The sequence below is a fragment of the Sarcophilus harrisii genome, chromosome 1 (assembly GCF_902635505.1).
Source record: "Sarcophilus harrisii chromosome 1, mSarHar1.11, whole genome shotgun sequence".
In the NCBI taxonomy this organism is placed as follows: Eukaryota; Metazoa; Chordata; class Mammalia; order Dasyuromorphia; family Dasyuridae; genus Sarcophilus; species Sarcophilus harrisii.
In genome coordinates this window covers 284488177-284507135 of record NC_045426.1, presented here as the reverse complement: position 1 = coordinate 284507135, position 18959 = coordinate 284488177, and the positions used below count along the sequence as shown (strand labels likewise).

Here is an 18959-nt window from a genome sequence, read left to right as displayed (position 1 = left end):
GAGATTCCACAAAGATGGCATGAGTTATGGACAGATTTATAGGGGAAATTTAACCCCAGGTGCTCAACATAACTCGGATTTCTGATTGGTCATAGCAAGGTGGGGTTGCCCACAACTTCCACAAAGGGTGGGACTACAAATCTAAACTTATCCCCATCAGTGCCTCTCCTTGACTGCCTCAGGACAATAATTTCATTCTTTATCTGCCAAACTCATCCTCAGGACCTCATATGTGGCCATGGGAATAAGAAGCTCCTACTCTTTATCCAGGAATATATTAACCACTTACAAATATTATCTTATTTAATCTTCACAACAACCAAAGGAGATATATGCCATTATCCCCATTTTACATTTAAGGAAAATTGATATGGGCAGTAGTTAAATAACTTGTCCGAGATCACACAGTATCTGAGTGTCATAAGTGAACTCAGGTCTTCCTGATTCCAAGTCCCAGAACTCTATGCATTGTATCAGCTAGTTGCTTAGAGGTAGAAAAATTGATTCTTGGAAAATATGTCTAAAGAAATATTATGCAATATATATTAAGTAAATACAACTTTGTCAAACACGAAAAATCTGTTACCCTAAATTACTTCTCATCAAGTTTATATCTCTAATGTGTCAAACAATGCCCCAAACTTCTTCCACATATTTCAGCCTTCAGTTAGGTATTATACTGCAAAAACAAATTAAGAATTTGTACTTAAGAATCCTATACTAATTTATCAACAGAGTAACAGTGGGTAAAGAAGAAGAGCATCAGAAAAGAATTGTACTGGGTTTGACTCTTGCTTCATATATTTAAAAGATATGTCATCCTGAACAATGTACTTCACCATTCTCATTGTTTCCTCACTTGAAAAATGATAATAGTGCCTATCTCATAGGGCTTTGGTGTGAGTCTCAAATAAGATTATAAAATGTAAAGTACTTTGAAAATCTTAAAGCCTATATAAATGTTATTATTACTGTCTTGCTATATAACAAGTTTATTTCTTTTGGCTTATTTTCTTTCCTTAAGTGAAGAGTAATTATATTATCAGCTGTGATAAAAAAATTTTAAGTTGAGTAAAAAAGTGAAAAAATAAGTGAAGGTACTCAGATTCTACCATTAAAAAGATCTCAGGGCTCACTACAAATTAATGACAAAAATTTGGCCAGAGTATTATCAAGTACATGGACCTGTGGCATGGATCACAATCTCAGTCTTTTCATTAATAATGAATTCTTTGCTCGTAATATCATCTCTCCATTTTGTTGATGAGGGTATTCAATCAATATTCACTCAATCGTTGGTATTCAATGCTAGCTGAAATCTTGATGTCCACAGTAGTTCCTCTACTATATTCCTCTGATCTATTAGCTAATAATTGTCATGTGTTTTTCACATAGTCATGCTAACAACGATTGTTACTTCCTTTTATAAGTGATTACAAGTCATCCCTTTAATAAGCTGTTCTCTTCAGGAAAATGAGGAAGTTACAGGTCTATAGCTTGAATTATCTACTTCCTTGCTTATGAGAAGGATACATGGGATAAAATCCTAATTGGAAATATGGAAATTAATAAGGTTTTGTCATATCCCAGATGTATCATGACAATAGTGAACCCAAACACTGGGTCTTATGTTCTGGCGTAATAACCTTTCAGGAAAGAGCTCCTGAAAATATCGAAGAGCTACAGTCTCTGTGGTCCATCAGAGAAGCATATATACAAGTCATCCCAACACTTTGGGATGTATTTTTTTCAGTGAAAAAAATTGGAAGCCTAAAAGTTGGTGTATATCCCTGTATATCTGATGTTTCAGAGACAGAAATTATAGGGGTGGCAAGTGCCACATAGTTTATATGTACTGGAAAGGGATTGCCCAGGATCACTCAATAACCTCTCTACAGACCTCATAATGCAAAACTTTTTAGTAAATTTGTCTTGGAAAAACCCTATACAATTTCTGATTTCTATTGATGCATGTTCTGTAAGTTAAAGTGACAAAAAGAATAGGTCTGAGGAGGATAAGGTAGGAGTAGTAATAATAATAGATTAAACTTTCTGTGGTAGAAAAGAATTAGAAACAATATCCACTGATTAGGGAATAGTTTAACAAATTTTGATACATAAGTAATGTAATGGAATATTACCATGCTGTAAATTAGGAATCCAATGAATACAGAGAAGCTTGGAAGGAGCTACATGAATTATTGAAAAATGAAATAAACATTAAATAATGCCTACAATAATGTAAATGAAATTAAACAGAATTAATGTGACCAAGTTTTAAAAGAATACAAAATAACCAAAAGGAAAAATTAAAAATTTACCAAAAAAAATCATGGTCCAAAGTTCAGAAATGAGAAAATACTCCCAACCTCACTCCTTTACAGAGGTGGGATATTCATAGGTGTGGTATATTGCACATATTTTGAGACTTTTTTGATATATTGATCTTTCTTTTTGCTTATTTTTTCTTCCTTTTTCTATTTTTTCCCATTTAAAAATATTATTTGTAATATGAGTTATCTCTCTGCAATGAAAACCACATCAAGAAGAGAAATAGTGCCAGGAGTCTGGACAGTGTAGAGGCAGGGGAGACAGTTAAGGCTAAAGAATTTTAGGAGGCAGTAATAGTGATGTGAACTTTCAACTTACTCTCTTCCCTAATCAGGAAGAAACCCAAGTTGCTATCAACAGGCAAAACCAAATCCCAGACTATCATGTTTGTATAAAATGATAGTGTGTCTTATCCCTTCAAACCTCAGGACACTTTAAACAATCTTTGAAATATTGGCATATCTTTAGATAGGTCTGGGACCTGGCTGGCCAGGCACATTTCATCTGGCTCCTCCTTGATCCCTCCCATCGAGCCACCAATTTCTTTCCTGATCCTCCCCTGAAAAATCCCCAAAGTTCTATTTCCTCCATAAAAGAGCTTTTCATGGTGAAGATCTTTGCTAAGTTCTTTTCTGGATTAAACCCGCTATAAGGGAGGTACTCTCCCTCATGGTATCTTTCCTTTAACAGCATTCTTCTCCTTACTATAGCTAACTCTGGCTAGTCTTCTAAACTCCTCTATGGATCTAACCTGGCAATTAATGGCTTACTCTGGTCTCATGACATTATTTCTTTAATGGATTCTTCCAAACCCAATTCCTTGGTAACCTATTGCTCTCCCAACTCTATTTTATATTAGCCACTCCTGGGGTCTATTTTATCACTTTGTTTTGTCTGCAACCTCTTCTTATAAATAACAACCATTTGACAAAGAAAATGGCCATTGAGAATGTCACATTTTTATTTCAAACTAGGAATTGCTACCTTGACCTCATTAGTAGGATGTGTTAAGAATGGATGGTCCTTTATCTCAATGGAAGAAAGTTGATGACTCCCATCTCACCATGCCATCTGTAAGCAATAATGCTTCTTTATATTTATATTTTCCTCAAATTTAGATAAGAAACATAGATGGAATGCTCACCAAATCTGAATAAAAAAATGAGGACAGCTAAGACTCTGGAATGCAGTCAAGATCCAAAAGATCTTGACAATATAGGGGGTAAAAAAAAACCAGGCTGCACCTAATCAGATGAAATGAAATATGTTTGGTTAAAAAAAAAAAATCAACTTTCCATTTGCAGGATAAGCTGTAGTTAGATAGAAGTTTGTCTGAAAGAAGCTTTGGGGATTTTCATGGATTGCAATGTTAAATGAGTCAGCAAGGTGATAAGACAGCCAAAAGAACTACTTTGATCTTGGACTACATTAAGAGGAGCAGCCTCTAGAAAGAATGGTCATTTCAATGTTACTCTACCTTCATCAGAATTTAGTATTGTGTGCATGGGTACTACAGTCCAGGAAGGGGCAACCACAACAATAAAAGGTCTCAAGATCACACAATATGAGAAAAAAATGGGCATGTTGAGCCCAGAGACTCAGGTTGGGCATTTAATAAAGTTTTCATGTATTTGATGGGCTATCATATGAAAGTAAAATTAGATTTCCTGCACTTTTCACCAACAGTTGAGCACAGGTGAAAATTACAGAGGCAGATTTAGGCTTACAGTCAGACAAAGATTCCTATAATTTGCTTTCTAAAAGTGGAAATGAACTTCTTCAGGAAGTATATTCCTCTTCTCTAGAGGTTTTCAAGTAGGGGTGAGAAATATGTCAGGTCTATTGTCATGAAACTCAGTCTGAAGTGTGGATAGATAAATGCAGAATTCCTCTTCAAATTTGGGTCTTCAGTGAAGGAGAGGGAAAGGAAATCAGAACTTTCAAATGACCACAAATGGGTTTTTGTAGTAGCAAAAAAAATTATTTCATTAAACAGACATATTTTTGGTAAGCTGTAATATGTTGTAGAACCATTTTACCATATACTCTAAAATTTGCACCAAATATTCAGTACCACAGTATACAGATCACATTGAAAAGATTGGTTTATCATGCATTTAAAAAGATGGTTTTCCATGTGAACTTGCATTTTTTTTTAAAACAGAGATGATTACTTGTTCTTGGCAGTTTATTAGCTATGCAATATTTACAGTTAGCTCTTAGGTTCTTTCCCCCTCTGACTACAGCATCAGTTTGATTAACTAGTATGCAACAAAAACCTTCTTACAGGCTTTGAAGTTTTCTTCACTTTTTATGTATCCTATTTACATATTTTAATATTAATAGCAAGAAAAAACCATAAAATAGGAAACTTTTTAAAAATTGCAGTATTTTAACATTTAAATTTGGCCATAAATAAACATGATAAACATTTTTTTCTCTTTCCACACATTACAGATTGACTTAACAATAAACATGAAGGTTTATATATTACAATGACTAAGCTAAATTCATAATTTGATTTTAATTTGGTATCTGTATGCTTTTAAAATTGTATTCCTTTTCTTCATGTTTACTAAATACATAATCCCCTATTTATAGATTATTACATAACTGCTTTGAGCCTCAAGTGAAATTTTTTACAATAGGAAACTGTGATTAGCTGCTATTTTCAGAGTTTTTAAGATATAGTCAATGCATTATATTGCCTAAGTTAAAACTATTAGCAATTTCTGAATCTTATTTTAAGGAGTATGTTTCTCTCTGTTTAAATCAGAATTATTATAATATATTGACATATTAGTAGGAATCAAATTTAATTACTGTAACAACTATCGTTATAAGAACAGTTAGTTGATATACTGGAAAGAATGCAGATCCTGACGTCTGGAAGAGTCATGTTCCTGAGTTCAAATATAGCCTTAGAAACTACTTATATAACTCTGGGCAAGTCACTTAACTCTATTTGCCTCAGTTTCCTTATCTGTCAAACTGAGGAAAGAAATGGCAAACTACTTCATATCTTTGCCAAGAAAATCCCAAATGGTATCTCAAGAAGAGTCAAACACAAATTGAAATCACTGAACAGCAAAACAACACTATCACTTACAGAATAAAAATTCTTTTAAGGAATAGGTTGGACAACAGTTTTTAAAAACCTAAACTTTTATATTTTCATCACCTTAGGCAAAACATTTCCTTTAGTAAAATGTAAATACCATAATTTTAAAAATTCAAATAATTCATAGATGAAAAAAAATTTTTTTAAATGACACAAGTCTAAATTATTGTTCTCTATCAAATCACTAAAAAAGAATCATTACCATTCAGAGCCTCAACAATAATAACTACTATATTTGGATTTCTGGATGAGATGCATTTTTTCTTGACAGTTGGGACTTTTCATTCTCTATATTTGAATCCCCAGTGCCTAACAATATTCCTAGCACATGGCACAATAAATATTTATTGATTGATTTGTTTGACACTCAAAATATATTCTTTTCAAATGAAAGCAAAGGTTCATTTCATGAAATTCTTTTTCTACTAGAAAGCAGTTGTGATGTTTTTACCTTCAAGCAAGTCAAAATGTACATATACATCTCAAAGATAATAGGAATTACTTCTTAGCATACAAAATGTTTTTAAAACTTTAGGCTAGGAAAAATAAATCAAATGATCTAAAGAAATGTCACAAATAATTCAGTTACATTTTTAACATTTAAATACACTCTCAACACAAATACACTCAAATACAACACCACACTCGACAAAAAATTCTAAGCCTACACTTCAAACAGATGCAAAAATTAAATTATATTTTAAAGCTATTGAAATCCAATAAAATCAATTCAAGAGAGTTCACTGTGACGCTAATGGCTTAAGGCACCACAAAGAAACCTCATAGAAATTACAGGTAATCAACTACTTATACTGTTATTTAATATATTTTTTCATGATAAAAAAAAATCTGATTTAGTATTCTTAACATGTTTTCCTTAGAACTCTTCTTTTTCCTCATCAATTTGAATTACTCTTCTTATCTCATGTATAAAATAAACCTTCATTATATCTAAGAACCACACAAATACAGTGTTACATAAAGCACTGTTGATAAAGCACTTGGAATAATACCTAAATATCACAATGCTACTTTAACAACAAATAATGAATCTAAATTTCTCCAAAACCTAGACTATACAAAGCCTTAGGTCAGTCATCACATTCAAATGGGCTTTTGTCTGTCCTACCTCAAGCCTCTTTTGTAAAAGGTATAGGTTAGGTAAGAAATATACAGAAGGGACAACCTTTATAAAGTTAACTAACAGAAATTGAGTTTACAAGTCCTCACAAGTACTAGAACATTATTTCATGGGAGTAGCTTCAGAATAGATATCCACTCAAACCTTATTCATACAACAAGCTTTTAAATAAAAATACTTAATAACAGTAATTTTATGTGGTTTGGTGCATTTCCATTCTTTTTTCCTTTCAAATAAATTTTATTTTAGGGATGAGGCTTATATTTGGACTAATACAATACTATTAACTCCATGAATTCTTGAAATAGCTCAAGAGTTAAAGGCTAATGTCCAGATCTGATAGATTGAAATGGCTTTATAATAAGTTCTAATCCAAACTTCAGTAGCTAAAAACAAAGAAACAAAAAAAACAACAAAAAAAAAAAAAAAACAAAAAAAACCCCACAACTCAATGAAAGTCAAAAATGGGCCCACCTTATTATGAACTTTTTCTACAGAAAATAATATTACAGCAAGCAATTTGGTAAAGTTGAAACTAAAAGTGGAATTGTAATCAGGAACTGGGTTCAAATACTAACTGACTGCCTAACTTTAGAGGAGTCATATTATCTCCCCAGACCTCAAGAGGCAGGAGACATGCTATCTGATGTTCCTCCTAACTTGTACCTGTGATTTTATGCTCTGGAAAACTATGTAATTTCCAATATATTCTAGAGAAATAATAATAGACTTTGATTGGCTGGCCATCTATTTAGTAGTATTCACATTGTCTTCAGAAGGAAAAACAAATTTCTGAGAAGCAAAACATCTCAGAAATAAGAATGACCCTAAAAAAATTCACTCATCCTGGAATTAGCACAGAATCACTTATGAACAGAAAACAAAACTCAACAAAGATGATGTGAACTAAGAAAAGCTTACAGCCAATTTTTTAGCACCATACAATCAAAGCAAGCATCACAATGAACACTGTAAATTACATTAGATAATTACAAACTATAAAGCTATCAGAATTCATCTTTAATTTTAAGTCAGCATCAAACCTGGGACAAAAGTAGAAGAAAGGCAAATGAAGTTTACTTCCTATATGACTTCATTTCTCTCAAACTTAAACTTTTCCTCTTGAGAGTATTAGTAAAAGGGCTTGGATGAGATGATCTTTAAGTTTTCATTAAGTTATAAAATTCTATAATCATATAAATAATGTACTGCTCTGAATATAGGCTAAAATCATCAAAGTTATCATTTTAAAAATTTAATAATACTTCCCAAAATATGTAAATATATATTTACACTCATGTTTTATTTAAGCCAGATTTAGAAGCAAAAGGTGATTTAATGCAGCAATTTTACTTCATTCCATTTGAAAAAAAAAATCAACTTACCTCAAAACATGCCTGTTGAGAACATTTCAAAAATTTCAATTTCACAAAATTTTAATTTGTTAAAATTAGAGACATTTTGAATTGGAAGGCACCAGAGAACTCATATCATTTCACCCCCATTCTTTACAGGGAAGGAACATGAGAATTGGAGAGTCTTGAGTGATTTATAAAACAATCACACTTATTTAATAGCTCAATAGTTCAAGTCTCTTGATCAATACTTTTATAAAATAAAATCTCAAATTAAAATATCTAAGTTCATTTTTCATGGTGAAACAGAAATAAGAATTTTCAAAATTATTAGGCAATCATTTCTAAGTACCTTGCATTATTGATTCTAACCAGACATTAATAAATGAGTCAGCTTTATTACCAAAGCAATTCAAAAATTATTTGACCTTAGAATTTCTTGCCTCAGTTTCTGTCCTGCCTATAATCTGTGATAGGAATGAAAATGCTCAGCCCAAATTTTATTTAAAAATAAAAAAACAAACAAAAACAAAATCAGTTATGAAAAGTAAGTTCTTATGATAAATGGGGGGAGGAAGCTTATTATTTCAATGTTAAGGGTTCTGGGGTTATACTTTTCAAGAAGATTTTAGGACCGTTTGTGCTATTTTCAGAGTGAGTGGATGGGAAGTTCTGAAGGACACTAAGATCTGCTACCTGAGATATTTTATTGGCGCATATAGCCCATCAACAATTAATAGCTGGCAGACCATTTTTGCTACTATAATATTAAATAGATAAGGGCTGAAACTGTGATTTTATTGATATACAAAACTGATCTGCATGAGGATGCTCTCTCTAGAAATGCATTTCAGCATATTATCAGTAACCTACAGTTCTTATGATTTTCTTAAGAACACTGAAAAGTTAAGTGATTTGTCAAGGAGTCACCAAACTAGTAATGCAGAGGGAGGAGATGAACTAAGCTCAGTGGCTCAGAGAGACTGATTCTTTATCTGTCACACTATGTTATTTCCATACTAACCCATAAGCTAAGTTTCATATAAAATGTTCTTTTAATTAAAATGTTAAAGTTTGTTAAGTTATTAATAAAAAAAAGAGATGTAATTTTAAAATGTTTAGTTATTAAGTCAAATGAAAGTTTGATCAAACTACTAAAATAAATTAGTATGAATAAATTTGGGAGTAATTTGTTTGTTTAACTGCTAATTAATTTGCCTGGACAATTACCCTACAGACAGCAAATCAACTCAGCTTAAGAAAGAAAGCATACAGTGGAATTAGAATACTTGGGTTTGAAGCCCAGCTCTGATATTTTGTAATACCTCTATGTTTTTGGACAATTCACAACTTCTCTAGGGCCATTTCAATTTTCATAAAAAGATGACAAAACTATTTGAACTACTAACTTTTAAGGGTGGAAAGAGGTTTGGTCTTGTAGTCAAGAAGATATTGATAACCAATTAGCTCATTAGTGCACCAAGCACTACAAGACCTTGTTAGAGAAAAGTTACTGATCTGCATCAAAGGAGATGATTTTATACTAAAGGTTCTCTTATTGATAAAATCACATATCCAGACCAAAAACAAACAACTACTTAGTTATTATTATTATTATTATTTTTGCATGAGGTAGGTGTTAAGAGTCTGAAACCACATTTGAACTCAGATTCTGACTTCTGGGCCAATCCTCTATCTATTTTGCCACCTAGCTGACCCCCTGAGTTTTTGTTAAGGATCATTATGAGTTAATGAATACAAAGGACTTAATATATAAAGTCATCTATTAAAAAAAAGGGGGAGATACATTGAAACTTTTCACATAAGTGGGTTTTTCTTAATCTTTAAGGAATAAGAACTCCTGTTATTTGTCTACATATGCCATGTTAAATGTTTATTGTAATATGCCTATGTTTAAATTTCTTTACAAAGATGGGTACATATCGGGTGCTCAATATTAAATCATCAATTGATTTTCTATGGCACCAGAGATCTCTACTGAACTTTCTCTATTACTTAAAATATTTCTAAAGTAAGCTTTTTTTTCTGTTCACTAGAGAATCTATTTGTCTTAGACATAATTCTGCCTACTTCTCATTTATTCATTTCATTCTACTTCATATTTACCCACTCCAATGTCCTCCAATCACAGTAAATAACATATTATAAATTTAAAATTATGATCCTTAAAAGTGGTCATTTTTGTCATCCATGAATCACTCAAACTGCCATAGCTCTTGCTGTAGTAATATTAATTTACTATCATTTTCCTCAGTTAATAACTTGATAAGATTTTTTAAAAAGTTCATTTTGCACAAACTATTATTACCTTAGTATTTAACTTAATCTGGTTTTACAAAGTGAAGAAAAAAGATTACATCAACATAATCAATGTTATTTCACCTTAAAGCAATAACAATGGCAATCTTATTATTCAAATTAATATCCATACTAGCCAATCTAAAAATAACTGTTTAGAATCAGTCGGGGATTTTAAAAAATTGTTATTGAGGAACCAAAAAAATAAAGAATATGTATAATGTAAATATTTCCTAAGTGTCAACTATTTCCATAGGAAATCAACTCAATACCAATATACAATAAATAAGCTACATAATAAAAATGTGGCTCCATATGTTTTCTGCTATTAGAAAATTTTTCATGAATACCATATTTATAGTCAAGTATAAAAATTAAGGTATTATGTCTACTCCAGTAAAAATGGATTTAGTTTAAGCTGCGTCTCCCAAATTAGACTTGGTATTAAAATTTTAAAGTATTGCTAAAGAAAAATAAATATCCTCAAAATAAAATGTAAGGTGTTAATTTTCTTATACATGCTATAAAACTAGAGGACAATTATTACATTATTAGGTGATTAAAGTGCTCCACACTGATATGAAACAACTTTATTATTGGCAAAGTATCAAAAAGTCATCTCCAGAACAGCAGTCCTTTTTTTTAAATTGAATGAGTCATCATATCAGAGCTTCAAAAAAAAACCTCCCAGATTAAATTTGGAACAGTATTTTCTTTTACTTCTTGAGTGTCCACCTTTTAAAGTGGTTTGTTTGTTGGAAAATGATTTATGTTGCTATGTAAAAATGCTCCTCCTCAGCCACTGGAGATCTCTTAGTATGCATTTAATTGTCCAAAATATAAAGTTCTTCAACTTTAACCAATAGATACATATTCTTAAGGTCTTGGACCCGATGAAAAGTAAGCCTGCCAACACCACTAGAATATTTCAAGAAGCAATAAAAGGCATCTTCAAGACACTATATTCTTAAAAGTGCATATACAAAACTGAATTTTTTTTTAATTATGACGAAGTTCAAAGGAAAACAATTTCACTTTTTACTGAAAAAGTACAAGCAAATTTAAAGGCAACCTACTTGGCTTTTATTTTTGTAAAGCATTACTCCATATTTTAGATTTAAATGTATGTAATCTGGGACCTTTTGTTAATAGAAGCCAAGAAATAACTAGGCTCAAATAAATACTGACCTAGCAAAGTATCAAAAAAAAAAAAAAAAAAAATCCAGCTTTATAAGTCACAAATAAAAAATAAAAATCTCATAGTAGAACCATAAGCATTTTGGGCCAAAGATCAGACTTCACAAAATTGGATTGAATGAGGAATGTCACATAAAATACAAATAATTTTACAACTAAAATAAACTGACATTATTCCCTTCAAGGAAATACAAAAGCTTAATAAAATGAAATAACCTTAAGCTATTTTTTTAACATCACCAGCTTTCATCAAGGCTTTAATTGCCCTGGCCCTCATTTCAAGTTCCAAGAGTTCCAGCTGCTGTGCTGACGGCTGAACATCTTCTGAGGGAGGAACAGTCAGTGCTGCTGCTTTAGACTCCTTCGGGTTGCATTCTGCCAATCCCAGTATTTCATTCACACTTTTTTCAATGTCCTTCTGGAGATCATCTATTTGACCAGCTTCACTTTTAACATTTTCTGGTATATCTGGCACAGTTCCTTCTTCATTGCATGGTCCTTCTATGTCACTGTCATATGCATCAGCATTAATACTGAGAACATCACTATCTTCACCTTTGCCTGTAGCACACAAAAATGGAAAATAATGATGTAGCCCAAGGACCCTGATCAAAATTATCTCTCTAATGAAGTATCAAAAGTGTTGCTTTCATTCTCTCTATATAGATTCAAAAAAAAAAAAAAACCTACCTACTTCCACCATTACCATTTTCTAACTCTTCAACTTTGAAAGCTTTAGTTTTCAAGTTTTAAGTTTTTTAAGTTTTAAGACAGTCAAGTTTTAATGTATTTTTCATTCCAATTTATTAGAATATGTAATATACCCAAGCAGCAGTGTCTGGAAAATTATGTGGAGTTAGGAAATCTATTCTTCTAATTAAAATGTCATAGTGTTTTATACTATAATAAAATTCATGCATTACAAAATGAAAGCTGATGCTGGAAACCTTTAGGACTAATTATTGATTATTATTTTAAAAGTAAAATTTAATGACAGTGCAACTTAAAATATTTTAACTATTTTATAAAATATAAAAAAATAGCAAGTTGTACATTACACCTTGTACCTTACAATTATCCAAAATCTGTTCCTATTTTATTTTGACTTTCAACTCAATAAATAAGGGAAGATGCCTAAAGCCATCTTAAGTTAAAATAAGTCTTTTGTAGAGAAATTTAATTAGGAAAGTTTGTATAATGTAATAAAAATACAATTATTGCAAAATTCCTATAATTGATGTTAGTAATTTGGTTATAAACTTTAAAAGATTACCATTCTCAACGTCCTGACCTTAAAAATTACTTTAGTTTGCATGCCATTTTAACTATAATCACAACCCAATTTCTATAAGCACTTAAAAGTATTGACAATTATCTTTTACATGTCAAAAATAAGCAACTAACTCCAAAATTTTTGTAATATTTATCCATAAAATTTAAATTTCAAATCAAAAGCCTATTTTAAGATGAAACATATACAATGAAACACATTTTGAATAGTAGAGAGAAATCATTCTAATAATTAACATTCATTTATTTTGACAATTGTCTCATTCCTCAAATAACTTTTAAAACTCTTTAGTCTATAATTAAAGTATATGAAAACGATGTTAATTTTGTATCCAAAGTTGGATCAGAGTTTCACAAAAGTCTTAATGAAGTTTTAAATTATCAAAGAACTACTAACTTAAAATTAAGCTATTAGTAAAAATCAACAGCCAGAAAAAAAAAGACAGCCTCAAGAAAAATAAGAAATCCAGACCAAATTTCAACAAGTCACTTGGGACTGACTAGCAATTCTTGAAAATTTAGGTGAAAGGGCTAGGAAAGGTAATTTATTACCTGACTAAATTGTGAGAAAATTTAGGAGAGATTTCTTAAATTTCTCATTTGGCTTGAGTGTATTGGTGAAATTAAGAAATCAGTTTAAAAAAGGAAAATGCTTAGTTCTTTAAGGTCAAAATAACAAATTAATAAACAAAACAGAAATACATTATCTTAGCATTACTAAATGAATTTTCTTGGTATTGTTTCAATCTAGACTGAAAAGGAAAAAGTCCCATTAGATAATAACTGACAGTTAATATCATTTTAAAAAGAAAATGACAAATGTTATTAATAGATTGAGTTAGGGAGAGGAGAGTATAAGAGGTTTGTTGCTTATTTTTTTATTTTGCATATTTATTAAGGGTCTGGGGAAAAAAAGCAAAAAAAAAAATAGAAACCTTAAATTGGACTTAAAAAATCAAGAAAAATACATATATGGATTTAGGAAGAAAAAAATAACAAAATGTCATTTGTTTAAAATTAACAAGGAAACAGACTGAAAAGAAAAGAAAAATTTAGTCCAAAGCCTTCTTTATTAAAAGAAACTGAAAAAAAAATATCCAAAGTTGTCTAGGGATGGCAGTGGTTAGAGAATTCAAGTTTCTGGTGTAACATAGCAGTAAGGCACTAAAATAAGGTTTAGCCAAATATTAAAAAAAGAAAAACCAAAGGGAGGTAATATCCTTACACTAATTTTATCTCTTCACTACTTCATAAGATGGATTGCATTTAAAAATACTGCATTCCATTTAGGGACTTCAAGAAGAGCAATACAAATGAGGGAATGGAAAAACTGACAGAATAAAGGATTAAAGAAGATAAATATGTACAGCTTGGCTAAGCAACAGTTATTGGAGAACAGAATAGTTGAAAATTTTAATGTGCAATCACCATGGAATGATAGGAATTATTTAGCAATAGCCTCTTGTTTTTGATTCTTAGACTACTCATCTATCCATCCGTCTGGCCCTATTTTAGGTTTTCTCTTTTCCTACATTTTAAAGCTCTCTTGCCTTTCTCTTCCACCTTGAGTGCTTACTATTATAGCCTAAGTCCTCTTGATTTATTAAAAGGGAAAAATGTGAGTATTTAGACAGAAGAAATAACTGCCTATAAGAAACGATCAGCAGGATGATTTTAGAAAGGCCTGGAGACTTATATTAACTGATGCTAACTGAAGTACATAGAACAAAGAAAACATTGCACACAGCAACAAGATTATGTGATGATTAATTCTGATGGATGTGGCTCTTTTCAACAACGAGGTAATTCAAGCCAATTCCAATAGACTCGTGATGGAGAGAGCCATCTGCATCTAGAATGAGGACTATCAGGACTGAATATGGATCACAACAGCCTTTCTACCTTTTTTTAAATTATTGTTTGCTTTTTTTTTTCCTCATTTTTTCCCCTTTTTGATTTGATTTTTCTTATGCAGTATGATAAATGTGTAAATATGTACAGAAAAACTGTAAATGTTTAACATACATTGGATTTTTTTTAGTTGCTATCTGAGGGAGAAAAATTTGGAGTAATTTGTAAACAAAGTAAAGTGACTTGCCCATGGTCTTATATAATAAATGCTAGAGCCAACATCTGAACCCAGATTTTCTTCTCTCAAGGAAAGCCTTATTTTCACCTCAGGAATATAATTTTTCAGAAAACATCTGGCAACAATGTCTAAGTATATTAATAACTTGAACTGCCCTAATCTAATGACATAGTTTCAATTTGTTATGATTTGTTAAACAGAGAAGAAGGAAAATACCACTTCAAAGAAGTTTTAGAAAATCAAAATCTTAAACTCCATCTGGCAAATATAGATGCTAGACTCTGGTCATCATAAAGGTTAAATTAATTTTACTTTTAATTTCCTCTATCAATTTGTCTTTTCACCTGGCTTGTTATTTTCTTCTAATGATTTTTACTGTTTAGAAAGGCTTATTTCACTATTCTTTCCTGAATTACTAAATTCCAAAACTACATGGCTCCTAGTGTTACTGATCTACTCCTTGGAAGATCTACTTTGCAAATCTTAAAATGTTATACAAATACTAGCTATCATTATTATCATAATCATTATCACCTCCATTTTACTGATGAGGTGTAGAGGGCCACAGATAGTGGGGGGTACTCTAGGTAAGGTATAAGACCCTTCAGCCCAGAGGGAACCTGCTAACAATGTCTGATTCAGCTTCCCATCTCCTCTAAGGGCTCTCAGCTTTCCTGAGAAGTCAGGAGGCAAAGACAATCTGTGTTGTAATTGAAGCAAACTGATATCAGATGGCAAAGAGTGATACCAGGTGGCAATCTATGTACAATAGCAAGTTGTTTATGTGGTCCTACATGCACAATATATACTTAGCGCATGAGCAGTATTTGTTTTGGTTATAAGGGTATGAGGGTATATAAGGGGGAAAGAACTTGGAATAAATGGACTCCATATTTTAACCATCTTTAGAAGTCTCGCCTCATCACTCCTCCACTAAGATAGTATATTTTAACCACTCTAGAAAGCATGGTATGTTTTGTCACCCCAACTTGGGGGCTCTAGAAAGCAAGACTTGAGAAAATTAGCATTTAAGTTAGCAAGGTGAAGTGAGGATCAAGGTCAGACAATTAGTATCAGAAGATGAATTCAAATGCATTCTTCCTAACACTATGACAAGCACTCTATGATCTCTGGAAAATCATAGCGCTGCTTCAAGGAGGATGTTTCTTTGACCAAAGTTCAAACTTCATTAACAATTAAATCCTTAGAAAATCATTTTAATTGATTTGAACCACTGATTTTAAGTTTCAGTGCTTCAAGGTATTGTGTATATTACTGATTCAATTATATTGTGACAAAAATGTTTTCAAATAATGAGTAAAATAAAAGCACCCTTGCCAGATGCAAAATACTCCTCAGAACTTCAAAAATATGTTGGTATTGGCATTCTGCTTCCACCCAGAAGAATGAAACACCCCAATAACTTAATCTTAAATTGTGGCCAAAAAAAGTACAGATGTGTCGCCTATAATATAAATAATTATTTTGAGTTAAGGATCACTTGAAGACAACTCAGGCCTTAAAGATAATATCCATTATCCCCATTTAAGATGTTCAAATTAAACTCTTAATAAGTATGAATTTGTAGCTCTGTGCTAGGTGACATGGTGGATATAAAAAACCACAACAATCAAGTGTTTTCTCCAAATTTCCCTAATTGAGAGATCACAAATTTCCAACCATCCATGTTCATAACTTTGAAGTCATTCATAACTCTTTCCCTTTCCTTACTCCCCATATCTGAAAAGTTACCAAGTGATTCTTACTCCAACTGCATAACATTTATCTCATTGTTCCCTTTTCTACACTCACAGTCACCACTCTAGTTCAGACTTTCACTATATGGTACCTGACCTCTCACGAATGCCTTTCTCCTCCCATCACATAACTTTTTGAATCACTTACTCTCTCTTTCCCTCTATCCAGTCATGCCTTATAAGAAAAATTAAAAAGAGATCAAAAGCAAGTCAGCAAAACAAAGAATATATATAATTTTCTATTTACATATTCCCTAATGCCTTTGCAAAGAAGGGAGTAAAGTTTGTTTTCTAAACTCTTCTGGAGGATCAACCTTGGTTAATAGTTTTCTTATTGGTTTATTTACAATACATTAGCTCTCAGAAAGAGATAAGAAAAAGAGGATGCTAGTGATAAAGAGGGTCCTCAGGACAGATTAAAGGAAGCAGAGGTTGGAAGCAAAATAGATCTTTGAGGAAAGAGAATAAAAAGAGAGAAAAATAAAAGGAAGAAAATGGGATGGAGAAAAATATAAGGATAATAATCATAACTGTAAATGTGAATGAGATAAGCTCACTCATAATACAGAAAGAGAAGAAGCCAAATATACTGTTTACAAGAGATGCATTTAAAACAAAAAGATACACACAGATAAAGGACTAGAGCAGAATCTAATTATGTTTTACCTGAACTTAAAAAAAAAAAAAAAAAAAAAAAAAGGGTAGGGGGCAGCTAGGTGACAGTGAATACAGCACCAGCCCTGAAGACAGGAGGACCTGAGTGCAAATCTGATCTCAGACACTTAACCCTTCCTGTGTGATCCTGAGCGCGAATCACTTACTCCCAATTGCTTCAGCCAAAAAAAAAAAAAAAGAAAAAAAAAGGGGGGGGGGGGCAGATATAGTAATCATCTCAGAAAAAGCAAAAATTGACTTGATTAAAAAGGATAATCAGAGAAATTACATTTTAATAAAAGATAGCACAATGAAGTAGTATTTAAAAAAAACTTTAAAGCAAGTATCTCTGATAAAGGCCTCATTTCTCAAATATTTACTCAGCCTAAAATTAAGTAAAATAAAGAGGCATCTTCCAACTGATAAGTCAAAGGATATAAACAGATAGTTTTCATAAGAAATCAAAGCTATCTATAGTCATAAAAAATCCTCTAAGTTACTATGTATTAGAGAAAGGCAAATTTAAGCAACTCTGCAGTACCATCTCAGATCTACTAGAAATGATAAATGCTGGAGGGGATGAGAGGAATATAGGTACACTATTAATATAAACTATTGATGGACTAATGAAGTGGTCCAACCATTAAGAAGAATAATTCTAAGCCCAAAAGACTAAAAAACTGCATACCCTTGAACCAGCACTACCACTATTAGCTCTATATCTCAAAGAGATCAAAAAATAAAGAAAAGGATTATATGTACAAAAATGTTTATAGCAGTTCTTTTTATGGTTGTGAAGAATTAGAAATTGAAGAGTACTCATCATTTAGGGAATGTACAAGTTATGGCTAAAGATTATTATGGAGTACACTGTGCTGTGGGATAACAAGCAAAGGGGAGGCTATTTTCAGAAAAGTTTCAGGAAAGACCTATATAAAGTGATGCAAAATGAAGTGATTAGAACCGGAAGATCACGGTGCACAGTAATAGATAATGTTATAATGATAATCAACTATGAAAGACTTGGCTACTCTAATCAACATAATGACCCATGATAATTCCAAAGAACTTAAAGATGAAAAATGTTATCTACCTCCAAAAAGAGAACGGATAAACTAAGTGCAAAACTCATACTTCACTTATTTTATTTTTTTGTGTTTTTTTGACATATTATAAGATGGAAATATTTTGCATGATTTTACATATATAACTAATGCTATATTGCTTGGCTTCTCAGTGGTGAGAAGTAGGTAGGAGAAAATTTGGTATTCAAAAAAACGTTTTTAAATGCTAAAAATAATAATAGTTTTTAATTTAAAAAAAATTAACTTCTTTCTCATAAATTCAAATTCTGTTTCCAAAAGCTAAAAAGAAAAATTTAAAACATATACTTTCCTGTTTACCAGGGGGGAAGAGGAGAGGAGGCAAGAAATGATAGATAGCTCTATCAGTTTTTATATACAATAGCTTTAAAAATATAGGCATTTCTCTTTTGTTTCCTCAACCAATTTCCAAGGCTATCTCTGATGTGTTTTCTAGGAGGAGTTACATATAAGAGCTCAACATTCTACCCATGCAGAGGTGTGCTCTAACAATTACTTAAACCATCAGATTTTTTTATTGCACTACTTTTGTTTAATTTACTATATCAGGTTCAAAAAGACAGAATGAGGACTTTGATTTTAATTTTAGATATGTAGAGAGA

At 31.5% G+C, this 18959-nt stretch overlaps 1 protein-coding gene across 3 annotated transcripts in view; it reads right to left on the bottom strand.

The window, feature by feature from the left end:
* Positions 1–8141: 8141 nt before the first annotated feature.
* The window catches only part of CAAP1 (caspase activity and apoptosis inhibitor 1), a 63462-nt gene continuing 52644 nt past the window's right edge, over positions 8142–18959 (bottom strand). For all 3 annotated transcript variants that reach the window (XM_023497360.2, XM_003761400.4, XM_023497362.2), the window contains one exon: positions 8142–12025. In XM_023497360.2, coding sequence (XP_023353128.1) covers positions 11682–12025 — 344 coding nt within the window. In that variant the 3' untranslated portion in view covers positions 8142–11681. The remainder of the gene's footprint in view (positions 12026–18959) is intronic.